The sequence below is a fragment of the Podarcis bocagei genome, assembly GCF_964188305.1.
Source record: "Podarcis bocagei genome assembly, chromosome: 13".
In the NCBI taxonomy this organism is placed as follows: Eukaryota; Metazoa; Chordata; class Lepidosauria; order Squamata; family Lacertidae; genus Podarcis; species Podarcis bocagei.
The window spans coordinates 55,351,788-55,365,136 of record NC_138138.1 but is presented as its reverse complement, the minus strand read 5'-3'; the positions used below and the strand labels follow the sequence as shown (position 1 = coordinate 55,365,136).

Below are 13,349 nucleotides of genomic sequence, written 5' to 3'. Positions count from 1 at the left end.
GGTTTGCCAGAAACGGCTTAGTCCTGCTGGCCACATGACTTGGAAGCTGTACGCCGGCTCCCTCGGCCAGTAAAGCGAGATGAGCGCCGCAACCCCAGTCGGCCACGACTGCACCTAATGGTCAGGGGTCCCTTTACCTTTAGCTGCTCCCAGGTGCATTAGCAAAACCCACCCAGTTGACCACCCCACTCTGCTTGCCCAACAAGAACTGGTTGAGGAAATGTCTGTTAAGGGCGTCAAGGGATACATCCCAAAGAAAGCACCACCACCGTGGTCATTTTCAGACTTCAAAACCCAAGCTGTGTCAAAAACTTGCCATTTAGTTTTTCAAACCTTTTTTACAAATTCAGTATTAGAAACTGTTATCTTTTGAGTCCTCAAAACGAGGTTTGTAGCCGGCATCCTGTTAAGGCCGTGTTCAATTTTAGGTTTTTCTAATTTTTTCCCTTAAACTTTTTGATTCTTTTTATTTCCACAAGATAATATTTCTAGTCGATTACTTCTTGTTTCATGGAATTTCATTTTTTTGTGCAACTTCTCGGTTCTGTGGCTGTCTTTTCCCCCTACTGATCTCTTTCTTAGCATTTCCTGTTCTTCGCACCTGCGATAAAATGCCTTCATTTTGCATCACACCTTTCTTTAAGGCAGGATCTCAAAGACCTCCGCTGTGCATTAAAAGAAAAGCTATCACAGCATGGAAGCTTGCCGCCACTTCCTCCTAAAAAAGCAAGCTTCTAGACCCCGTGTCCAGCCACTGCGGCCAAATCCTTAGGGTGCTGGAAGAGCAGGGTTCGAATCCCTACCTTGCCACATTTGGGCCAGCCTAGCTTAAGCTACCTCAAAGGATTGAAGACCTTGAAAGAAAAACTTGTTATATAAAAGCAAGCCCCCCCCCCCCCAATTTGATAGCACTAATATTCTTGGAGGAAAATGGTCAAGTAAGGCACCCCCCCCCTTCCTTAAAAATTTACAAAAATCACCCAAGGCGCATAGAGTTTTCTCAAGATCACGTTTATTTTGGTCACTGTAACTTTCCTTTTGAATAAATAATAGCTATACAAAAAAAAAAGGTCTTAAGGTTGCACGTACAGATTTTTTTGCCGTATGAAAAGTTTTCAATTTTTTTTTAGATTTTATCTTAACAAAGTGTGTTGGGGGGAAAGGTCTCATTTCTGAGATACACATAGGAGGGGGGAAACAAAACGTCTTGGCAATTTGCTTTTAATCAGTGATTTTTTTTCCTTTTTCTGAACCAATGATTTTTAAGTCAGGGAGAAAACAGAAACACCCACACCCTTTCGATTCTCCAAGGGGGGGGGGTGTCTTTCCTGCTATAGCACCACGATTTTGTTGAAAGGTTGAATTTTGAAGAGACTATGAAATACGTCTTTTTTCCCTGGTGGGGAGTGGGGTGGGGCACAGCAGGGAGGAGATTATAGATGCCAGGAATCGTGGCTTCTAAGATCTGCTCCCCGGATTCCTAGTGAAGTCGACAAGTAAGGGGGGGGGGAAGAGACCGAGACAGAGAAAAGGCGCCAGTAAACACTAAAAGAGGTCATTCTGCCCCCAGAGAGAGTGACATTTATTCAAAAGGCAAGAAAACTCAAAAAAATAGAAAAGGGCAGGTCTTTTTGTAAGGGTGGGGGGTAAGAGAGGATTGTGCCTAATTGGGGGGCGGGAAGGGGGGTTCTCGCAGGCACAGTGAGCCCCTAACAAAGGCAGCTCAGATGAGGTCAGCCACGTTGAGAGGCATTTCCTCGATGGAGGTGTTGTAGAATGTCTCGATGTCGCGAAGCGTGCGCTTGTCTTCTTCCGTCACCATGTTGATCGCAACTCCTTTCCTTCCAAAACGGCCCCCTCGGCCGATCCTGGAGGGGTTCGAAAGAAAGAGAAAGAGGAAAGTGTTTACTGGGGGGAGCAGGTAAAAGACACAAGGCCTGGTGGATCAGGCCCATCTTCCTGTTCTCAGAGTGCCAGTCAGGTGCCCATTAGGCAAGGTAAAGGTAATAAATATTATCAATATTAGTATTTTATTTGTACCCCACCCATCTGGCTGGGCTTCTCCAGCCACTCTGGGCAGCTTCCAACAAAGACCAAAAATACACTAAAAGGATCCCTGGATAGTTAGGTCCAGTCAAAGGTGACTCTGGGGTTGCAGCGCTCATCTCGCTTTCAGGCCGAGGAAGCCGGCGTTTGTCCACAGACAACTTTCCAGATCATGTGGTCAGCATGAACAAACCGCCTCTGGCGCAATGAGACACCGTGACAGAATCCAGAGTGCATGGAACTGCCGTTTACCTTCCCGCCATAGCAGTACCTATTTATCTACTTGTACCGGTGTGTTTTCAAACTGCTAGGTTGGCAGGAGCTGGGACCGAGCAACGGGAGCTCACCTCATCGCGGGGATTCGAACCGCCGACCTTCTGATCGGCAAGCCCAAGAGGCTCAGTGTTTTAGACCACAGCGCCAGCTGCGTGACCGCAACAACACCACAACACCATCATGGGATGGTGGTTGTTGTTTTGCATTATAATAAAGAGTGGTTCCAGATATCTGGGGGAGGTTTGGTAGGATTAATGCTTCTCGGGTTTGCAAATTGTGGCTGCCACCACTGTGGCTGTTTGCAGCACCTACACCATAGCTTTCCAAACTTTTCACGCTGGCGACACATTTTTTTAGATGTGCATCATTTCTCGACAGAGAAGCGTTTACTGGGGGGAGCAGGAGGTAAGCAGGTGGCCAACTGGCCTGGAATCGCAGAACTGCAGGTGGGCATCATCCAGCCTCCGCTTAAAAACCACCAAGGAAGGAGAGCCTGCCATCTTAGCACAGAAGGGTTGGAAAGGAAACCCAAGAGGTACCAGAAAGTGAGGGGGAGAAAAACAAGGATCTCACCTGTGTATGTAGTTCTCACGGTTGGTTGGCAGGTCGTAGTTGATGACCAGGGACACCTGCTGGACATCAATGCCACGGGCCTGGGAATGAGAAGTGGGGGCAGTTTAGCAGTTTCGCCAACAGTTATCACCCTGTTGCGCTCACAAGTTTTCAATTGTGGGCGGTTGCTACGTGGCAGGGCACCTTGGTGGCGGGTGCCAGCCGTGGGGAAGAGCAGCCCCCGCGATTTGTGTGCCAAGGAGCTACAATCCACCAGCAGCACTGTGCCAGCCAGGCAGAGAGGGAATCTCCTTGGGTGCGGAGCCGACCGGACAAACATGGCAGACCCACAAGCTGAACGGTCTCTTTAAATTTGAAGGTTCGTTATTGTTCCACAAGATGTGTGTCTTTAAGGGTCAGAGCAAATAACGTGACTCAGTTTTACAGCTGTGAAGCAGTATAGCAGGTGCTGTTGTGTTAATTAAGCTGTGTTGGCAATTGGGTATAGTATATTAAGAAGAAGAGTTTGGATTTGATATCCCGCTTTATTACTACCCGAAGGAGTCTCAAAGCGGCTAACATTCTCCTTTCCCTTCCTCCCCCACAACAAACACTCTGTGAGGTGAGTGGGGCTGAGAGACTTCAGAGAAGTGTGACTGGCCCAAGGTCACCCAGCAGCTGCATGTGGAGGAGCGGATACACGAACCTGGTTTCCCAGATTACGTGACTACCGCTCTTAACCACTACACCACACTGGCTCTCTAGGAGAGCAGCACCTAGCTCTCTCAGTACCCTGGTGGATGGGTCATGCTTGTTGATATATTTAATGCAAAAGGAGTTTTTGTTATTAAAAGCTTGCTAAAGTTATTTTGTGTTCCTTGTAATGTGTGGTCTCCCCAGCAAGCTCTCTGCAGTGCAACTAATCTGCACTGCACAAGGGCGTTTTCCATGAATTTGCCGTTATTGCCCACTGTGGATGTGAGTTCCACAGTTCAACCTCTCCTGAATCATCCAACGTGCAGCAGATGTCCCTCTTCCACGCCCCACACTCACCAGTAAGTCTGTGGTGATCAGGACACGGCTGGAGCCAGAGCGGAACTCCCTCATGATGACATCACGCTCCTTCTGGTCCATGTCTCCATGCTGCAAAGAAGGTGGAGAGAGAGAGAGAGAGTTGGTTTTCACCCCCAGCACCTTAATCTAATTTTGTAAGTTTATGGAAAATTATAGAACCCAACAACCCTTTCCCATTTTCTTTGCCAAACGTGACTATTCCCATTTTCTTCTCGCGTCACATTACAGAATCATCTCATTTGTGCCCTGATCTCACTTTTGGATAATCTTTTGTTTCTTACATGGTGTTGACGCTATTGTTTATCTGAATTGCATGTTTTGTTTCAGATCGCTTAAATTGCTGCTTTTTCTCTAACCTGAAGGTTGAAAAATTTACCATTTCCTCCTATTTTGTTGTTGTTGAGAAAACTAAAGCTATTGACAATTTTAAAAGCCACACTTTAGTTAAATTCACAGCATGCCTTTCTTCATTCCTGGGACAGCATCAAAGTCTCCCCCAACTCAGTTCACAAGACACCTAATCCTTGGTGGCCAACTTTTTCAGGGCGGCGGGGAGGGAGATTATTGAGGACAGCGCAAAGAGGCAAGGATGTCCTGTAAATGCCTTTGAAAAGTTGGTGATTGCTGGTTGAAGTTAAAACAGTTTTGTTGCATTAAACTGACATTTTAATTGGATTTAGAGTAACTGCAATTGCTACTGCTTTCAATTTCAGTGGGTTGCGAAAACCCCTATTCTGAACAATGCTTTTTATAGCGTACAGAAGAGGGGTGGGCGGGCTTGAAAAACCACTATCTAGTTTCTTGCCTGCAATCCTATTAACACAGCTTGTGCTTAAAGGCTCCCGGGCCCATTCCACAGAAGCAATTTATATAGACTGAGAGACAGGACTCCCCCCTCCCTGCAAGAAAAGGCTCGTTCACCCACCATGGCGGAAACTGTGAAGTCCCGGGCATGCATCTTTTCGGTGAGCCAGTCCACCTTCCTTCGGGTGTTGATGAAGATGACGGCTTGGGTGATGGTGAGGGTCTCGTAGAGATCGCACAGGGTGTCCAGCTTCCACTCCTTTGGCACGAGAGGTAGGAGAGTTATAACCGAAGTAGAAGACCCACTCCAAATTTAAATCAACACCTCCTCCCGGCCACCCCATAAGCCCTGCATAACAGTCGCCACGTACCTCCCTCTCCACGTTTATGTAGAACTGCCTAATACCCTCCAGGGTGAGCTCCTCCTTCTTGACCAGGATACGGATCGGGTCCCGCATGAATTTCTTGGTCACCTCCAGGACATCCATGGGCATGGTGGCAGACAGAAGCACCACCTGGAAAGGGGGCAGAGGGGCTGTGGGTCAATACATTGGTACCCTCAAGGCTATGTACTCTATGTGGGGCTGCCCTGGGTCTGGCTCAGGAGCCTCCAGCTGCTGCAGAATGTGGCAGTCGGGTTACTGGGGGAGGGAAATCACCCGTGAGCCGGGTTCAAGGTCCTTGAACAAAGCTGTGAGCAATTTAGGCCCAGGGTACCTCAAGGTTTGCTTAACAGTGGTGGCCAATCCAGCTGTTTTTGGACTCCCATCATCATCAGCGAAGAAATGATAAGGGATTTTATTTTTGTGTAGGAAAAGCAGGATACAATAAATAAAACTAAATATCTCAGCGGAGGGGGAGTTGAGGGAAGTCCAGAGGAGGGGAGGGAGAATAATTGTAAACAACATGATGAATGATAAAATTCAATAAATATCCATGTTCAAATAAATAAACAAACCCTAGCTAACAGGACCAGTGGTCAGGGACGATGGGAATTGTAGTCCCAAAACAGCTGGAGTGCCAAGTTTGGCCACCGCTGGCCTAAACCTTCCATCGCAGAGATCTAAAGAGCCTAATGAGGCTCATTTGATGACGATGAGCTTTGGGCACCATTGGCCAAGCCCTGTGGAACTCTCTGCCCCTGCAAGGTGAGAAATTGCCGTACCTGTGTGTTCCCACTCAGTTTCTGGAAGATGTCATAGATCTGGTCCTTGAAGCCTCGGCTCAACATCTCGTCGGCCTCATCCAGCACAAACATCTTGATGAACTTGGGCGCTGCAGAGACAAAAAGGAGCCTTGGTGAGGACTGTGTGTGTGTGTGTGTGTACAGATTGTCTCCTTAATGGGATGGTGGTTGGGTGAAGCTGCTGTTCTCAGGAATCTTTTAAGAGCTATGATCACTTCCGAAACCCGCACCTTTCTCTCCCAGCACAGCAGAACGCCAACCAGGAGGGAAATATGGGGGGTTGATGGGAGTCAGATGACACGCATGGGAGATCATCACAGAACAGCAAGACGGGGCGATACGGATCTGGCTTATGAAAATGGCAACTCTGCTGCCAAGAGCAAAGTCACACAAGCCAGAGATAAGGCTGGTAACAAAGTCCTGATGAGGAACGCTTCGAGGAAGCTGGGTGTGTCTAGTCTGGGGAAGACTGAGGGCACCTATAATAATTTATTATTTCTACCCTGCCCAATAGCCTATTCTTTCTATCCCACCCAATACCCCGCTTCAAATATCTGAAGGGATCTCCCACGGAAGATGGAGCCAGCTTGTTCTTTCCTGCTACAGAAGGCAGGTCCCGAATCCATGGATTCAAATTCTGGTTGAAGAATAGTGTCTAACGTTAAAACTGCTGCTAAGGTCATGGCAGCCTACTAGAGCCAAAGGGATTGAGAAAGCTTAATCTGTAATAACTACAATTAAGCGAACTTGTTACATAAAAATACAGGCAGACCAGATGTTGGGGGAAATGGGTGTTTCAGGCAATGTCCTGCAACAAGCAAACATTGAACCATAGGCTGCTTTCAAACTGCCGTAAAGTTTCTTTGTGTTTTATTTACTAATTTCTTTTGAGTTTATTTACTAATAAGGCACCCCTGCTTAGGGAAGTTTTTAATGTGTGACATTTCAACATATTTTAAATCTTTGTTGGAAGCCGCCCAGAGTGGCTGGGAAAACCCAGCCAGATGGGTGGGGTACAAATAACAAATTATTATTATTATAAAGATTGTAAGATCACGAGTTGCCCATTGCGCTGCTACCTGGAGGGAAACTGAAGAATGGAGATACTTACACAGGTATCGCCTGTTCAACATGTCAAAGACACGTCCGGGGGTCCCGACAATGATATGGGGGGCCTCCATCTGCAGTTTCTGCACCTCGGCGCGGACGTTAGTCCCGCCTATACAGGCATGGCAGGAAGCGCCCATGTAGTCTCCTAGGGCCATCACGACCTTCTGGATCTGTGGGACAATGAGAGGAGCAGAATTGTTAGCGGGGCCTCGATTCTCTTACCTGGCGCTGGTCAAGGGCAATGGCCTCCCGGTGCCAACACTTTTGTTTCCCCAGCATGAACCAGCAAACAGCCACGGGAGAGACACTGTGCTGGGATGAACAGGGATGGTCGCTGTGCCCCGGCCGGAGAAAAAGAGGCCCCCCACTTTTTGCAAGGTGCCTCTTTCGTCAACTGGCAGGGGGAGGGAAGATGGACGGAAGAGAACAGGGCCGGAGCGGAGGCAGCGATTCCTTTCTTCAGCGGAAAGCCTCTTCGGTGTCACTCTGTGAAGCGGGACCAGGCCAGGAGAAACGGAATAAAGCCCCCCCCCCCAAATGTTCTTGCACGCCAGGGAAGGAGACGCAGGACACAAGAGGCTGGGAGCCAATGTCAAAGGGAGGACAGGAGGCTGGGAGGCAAGCAGGGTCACTTAAGGGGACAGATGAAGCACTCCTTCACGCAGTGGCGTGTTAATCTGTGGAACTCCCTCCTTCAGGAGGCAGCAAAGGTCACCAACTCAGATGGCTTTAAGAGGGGTTGGAGAAACTCAACGCAAGAACAGGATTGTGGGACTAGATGGGCCAGTGGTGAATGGCCTTGGCCTGATCCAGCAAGGGCTATAGGTTTACAGCAGGATATAAACTGAATAGCAACTTTTAAAAATAAAAAGTCTCTAGCCCTGCGTTGTTGATTTACAATGAAACGTTATACACGTCTGCTCAGATTTTGGTGGAAAGGGGGGGGAAGCAGGGTCCTTGCGCCTTTCACAGCTGTGCGGCAGGCAGAAACTCCAACAGGTTAAGCCTTTCCTAGTACAGAAATGCAATTATGGATAAAGCTTCACCTGTGCACGTTCTGTCTGTCAGACAGTTGATAAAGGCGCCTCTTTGCCCATTAAACCAGAGGAATGAATGGAGACCTCTGGAGTTTGTTTTTGGGGCCCTCAGTTCCACCTGCAAAAAGAGGACACGTGGTTTTTATACAAGACAAAGCTGGCCACATCTGACGGCAGCCCTGTTTAGGGAAGTTCTTAATCTTTGATGGTGTTAATATTTTGTTGGGAGCCGCCCAGAGTGCCTGGGGAAACCCAGCCAGATGGGCAGGGTATAAATAATAATAAATTATTAATTATTATTACTATGGGCTGGAAAGAGGGGGGAAAGGCTTACCTGCTGAGCCAACTCTCTTGTTGGGGCCAGGACCAGCGCTTGGGTAGCTTTCAGGTCTAGCTCAATTTGCTGTAAGATGGAGATCGCAAAAGTGGCGGTCTTCCCAGTGCCAGACTGGGCCTGAGCAATCACATCGTAACCTGGGCAGAAGGAAAGCAGGACGGCGTCACAAACACACACAAAGGACAACTAGCACATCTCGCCAACCTCAGAGGGAGCTGTGACAGGATAAGTGTTTCCCCAGCATGAACCAGCCGACAGCCACGGGGAGGAACGCTGTGCTGGGATGAATAGGGTAACGTTGATGTCCCCCTGCTAGATATAAGACAGTCACCACATTCAGAGGTGCCTCTTTGCCCAGTAGCAAGGGGGATGATGGAGAAAAGAATCGGAGGCAAATAGGGCAGCTGCATTTGCAGTGTTAGGTGGGAATAACTTGGAAAGATCTCCCAAAATTCCTTCCTTTCTGCCTAGTATTGTTGATCAGAAAAAAACCAGCCCCCACCTCACCCTGGTGCATGCCAGATTTTTAACACTGCAAATCCCCATCATTTCTAGCCAGAACAGCGACGTTGATAGAGGACGAGTGGAAATGAAAGCTCAAAATATCTGGAGGGCAGACAGAAGGACGGACTTCTCCACACAACTATGGAAGTCACTCCCTGAAGCATAAAGGGAACCTCTGAATGCTAGTTGTGTTAGGATTTTACTTACAGATAGGTAGCTGTGTTGGTCTGCCATAGTCAAAATAAAAAAATTCCTTCCAGTAGCACCTTAAAGACCAACTAAGTTAGTTCTTGGTATGAGCTTTCGTGTGCATGCATGGTATCTGAAGAAGTGTGCATGCACACGAAAGCTCATACCAAGAACTAACTTAGTTGGTCTTTAAGGTGCTACTGGAAGGAATTTTTTTATTTTGACTAGGATTTTACTGTTTGGGGAATCTGGGTGGCCTGAGAAGAGGATGCTGATCTGATGCAGCAAAGTCCCTTTTCTGGCAATACTAAACTTAACTGAAGCAGAAGTCAGTTTGGTATCATTTGCTGCATATATTCTGCTATATGGGGCTTAAATGCTTGCTCGTCAGGGCAGCACTCAAAGCAGTAAACTTAGAAATCAATGTATTCTCTTTTTCGCTGCCTGCCTTTCCCTGTACTCCCCTCCTTTTACACAGAGCCCCCACCCGCCTTTGAAGAAGTGTGCTTGAGCAGTTAGCCTCACCCTTGATACAAGGGAGAATGGCTCGCTGCTGAATGGCGGAGGGCTTCTCAAAACCATAGGCGTAGATTCCTCGCAGGAGGGACTCCGACAAGTTCATGTCATCGAAACTGTCAACGATCTCGTTCCAATTGCTCTGTAGGGAGAAGCAGGGAAAGGTGAGATCCCACCGCCAAGCCCCAAACCTCTCAAAAGAAACACCCAAGCCCCCAGAAGGGTATTTTGGGCAATCTGGATGCCATTGTGTTGGTTGGGATAGAGATCATGGTATGTTCCCCCCATTATTTAGTTATCCAACTGACTCCGGACATGGGTAGTTTCTCACCTCAATGACACCATCGGGGTCCATCCCTTCGGGGCCATTGTCTCTAGGTCTAGAGAAAGAAAAACAACAACATATCATTTCAGAAGCACTCGAATGAGCAACCAGGAAAATACCAATGCGCTCCCCACCCATTGCATATTATTACGGCTCCAAAAGGCACTTTGTTTTGCAATAGCTTATGTAAGGAATGGCCTTATGTGACAAGTAGAGGCCAATAACACCACCCGCTGTGAAAAAGCAGGGTTTACCCCTTGGAAGGTCAGAAGTTGATCACCACCACCAGGGCTTTCCCACTCGTTTGGCCAGAGGCACACCGCCACTGGCCTGATCCAGCAGAGCTCTTGCTCTCTCTCCTCCTCCCCTGATCTGGTGGCTGTGAGTTCCACAGGCCCCTTTTGTCAACTCCAGCTATTCCTTCCAGCCACCCCCGTCATAGCTGGAGAGGAGGGAGGAAATGCCTGATCCAGCAGAGCTCTTGTTCTCTCCTCCCCTGATCCTGTGGCTGTGAGTTCCACAGGCCCCTTTGTCAACTCCAGCCATTCCTGATCCAGCAGAGCTCTTGTTCTCTCCCCCCTGATCCTGTGGCTGTGAGTTCCACAGGCCCCCTTTTCAGCTCCAGCCATTCCTCCCAGCCACCCCCGTCCTAGCCGGAGAGGAGGGAGGCGATGCCGTAAGCTCAACGTGTCCCCTGGCGGCCCATTCGCCGCTCCCCACGTGCCTCCCGCTCCCTCTTTCTTCCTGCTTTCCTTTTAAGGGCAAGAGGCTCCTCCCTCCCCGCGCCTCTGGCCACAGGCCCGTGACGTCACGGGCGCAGAGTTCCCGGATGCGAAGCGACAGGACAATAGGCAGGGCGGGAGGAGAGAAACGAAGGGAGAAATGGACGCGCCCGCGGCGGGGGGGGGGGAGAGGCAGCGCTGCTTCTGCCCCCCCATTTCTCTAAAATGGGCTCGCCCGTGCCAAGTCTGCGCGGCGGTGCGGAAATGGAATTGCCCAACTGCCCCCCCGGGGGGGGGGAAGCGGGGAAAGGATGGGCGAGTCCAAGTGAGGAGGGGGGAAATGGAGCAGACCACTGAGGAAAATGGGGGGGAACTTGTGTAAGAGGAAAAGGCTCAAAATGGCTGAAAAAAGGGGAGGGGGAAGAGGGGAAAAAAGGGACAGGCCGCTTTTTTTTCCTTCGCCCTCCACACGGGGAACATTCGGCACAGAAAGAATATTGCCTTCTCTTCACCAAAAAAAAGCCTTAAAGAGATTCTCCCCCTTTTTCTCGACGAAAAATGGACCCGCCCGCGAGATTCGAGGGAAAAAAACTTGAGTGGGGGGAAAAAAGGGACAACGCCATTACAGAAACCGACGCCCCGCGCTCCCTCCCGGCCGAAATGGCGGCGCTTCTCGCGAAGGAAGTTCCTATTCACACGCCGGTGAGGCCCGTCCCGGCTTTCTTTCTTTTTTCTCCCCCCCCCCGCGATGAAAATGGTCTCGGCCGCAAAGCCACAGAGACCTTACGGGGGGAGGACGGGTCCACTCCCGAAAATGGGGGGGGGGGCCGACGGCCCCGACCTGGCCGGCCACGTGGAATGAGCCGAGGTGGGGGACTTCAAAGCGAGGGAACAAAATGGAGGAAGGCGAGGAGGAGGAGGAAACAATTCGCGGTTCTTTCGCTGTGAGGAAAGCGCCTCTATTTCGCCTGTTCAACCCCCCCCCTTGGCCGCGTAATGGTTCGGTCCTCCGATAGAACCTTGAGGGAGGACGGGCCCATAGGGCGGATATGGGGGGGGAGGCCCTGCCGCGCGCGCTCTCTCCCTCGCTCGCCCGCTCACTCACCGGCTCTCTTGACTCGCAGACATCCTGGGGAAAAGGTCCTAGCCCCGCCCGCTTCGCTCCCCCTTATAACATCCCGCCGAGGCCCCGCCCCGCGGCCCCTCCTCCATTGGCCCTCTTCCCCCTGAGCCCGCCTCACGCCATTGGCCCCGCGCGCTTCTCCCCGACCGGCTTCGCCCCCATTGGCCCGCCGCCTTCCCCCTCCTCCGCTTCCGGAGACGCCATTGGCCAGCGGCTCGCCGCCACCGCCTTCCCATTGGGCGAGGGGGATCCGTGACGGGCGGGTTTTTTTTTTAGTGGTGACGTCAAACCGAGAGAGGGGAGCGTGGGGGGGTTGGGGGAAAGGGAGAGGTGGAAAGAACTCGGGCGTCGTGACGTCACCGGGGAGCGCCGGGCTCTGGTTGGTCGCCGGCCGCGTCCGTCGAGACGGCGAGCCAATGGGAGCCCGAAAGAGGAGGAGGCGGGTTCAAAGGGGGGGGGAGACAGGGAGAGGAAAAAGGCCCACGTGGTTAGGCGTTGGGGCCTGAATTTTGGGCCTGCTGCCTTTGTCCAGCGGGGAGGGCAGAGCACCACGTGATATAGGCCTGGGGGGGGGTGACAAGAGGAGGCTGACAAAATCACCCCCCCAAAAAAAGTTAAAAGAGCTGGGCTGAAATTTAAGCACTGGGTGCATTTCTGAGAGACACCCCCCCCAAAAAAAACCTTCCCAATTTTTTTGGTAAAATAAATATTAATTTGCAATTTATTTATTTTTTGCAAAAGGCCCCCCCCATTACAAGGGAGCCCCCTTCTAGGTGCTGTGGAAGTTCCTGGGCAGGAAGATTTGCCCCCCCAAAAAGTTAAAAGGGCTGGGTTGAAATTTAATCACTGGGTGCATTTTTCAGAGACCCCCCCAAAAAACCCTTCCCATTTTTTTTTGCAAAAAAATATTAATTTGCAATTTATTTATTTTTTGCAAAAGGCCCCCCCCATTACAAGGGAGCCCCCTTTTACGTGCTGTGGAAGTTCCTGGGCAGGAAGATTTGGACCCTCCCTCCAAAAAAAGAGAGCCAAATTTCCTGACCCCTCCAGCTTTGAAACTGGAAAACTCCCCCCACCCCACAAACCCTCTTGTATCTGGGAGGGTGGATCAGATCCCCCCGCCTCCCGTTGATCCGCTGGTAAGGCTCCCCCCCTGCTTTTCCACTGGCCTGTTCCTTTCCCCTCTCCCATTTTTATTTCAAAATATTTTATTTATTATAGGTGAGCAGTCCAATCTAAGGTGTGCAGCACACCTCATTTCTCAAAAACAAACCACCACCTGTTATAGTTTACTGTTTTTAAATTAAAACGATTTAGGGGCCCACCGCAGGAAGCGATTAACAGGCACCTTGTAAATACCAAAAATCTGCTGTCGAGGCAGCCAAAAAAAGCCCTCGCCTGAACTTTCTTGGCCCACCTTGAAACTGATCCAGCGTGCCAAGGTACTTTCAGTTTTTGAAAAGCAAAATGCAGAGAGATGAGGAAAATGTTGGACTTGACATCATCCATCAGCCCCAGTCAGCATCGCCAATAATCAAGAAGGATGGG

The 13,349-nt window shown here is 50.1% G+C and overlaps 1 protein-coding gene across 1 annotated transcript; it reads right to left on the bottom strand.

The window, feature by feature from the left end:
- Window positions 1–992: 992 nt before the first annotated feature.
- Window positions 993–11,872, bottom strand: EIF4A1 (eukaryotic translation initiation factor 4A1). Its single transcript, XM_081168003.1, has 11 exons — window positions 11,784–11,872; window positions 9,963–10,011; window positions 9,641–9,773; window positions 8,420–8,559; window positions 7,050–7,218; window positions 5,918–6,027; window positions 5,124–5,267; window positions 4,874–5,011; window positions 3,928–4,017; window positions 2,896–2,975; window positions 993–1,868 (listed from the first exon to the last, which is right to left on the bottom strand). Exons 1-11 carry the CDS (start codon window positions 11,804–11,806, stop codon window positions 1,724–1,726), a joined length of 1,221 nt encoding a protein of 406 aa, XP_081024129.1. The 5' UTR covers window positions 11,807–11,872; the 3' UTR covers window positions 993–1,723.
- Window positions 11,873–13,349: the final 1,477 nt, after the last annotated feature.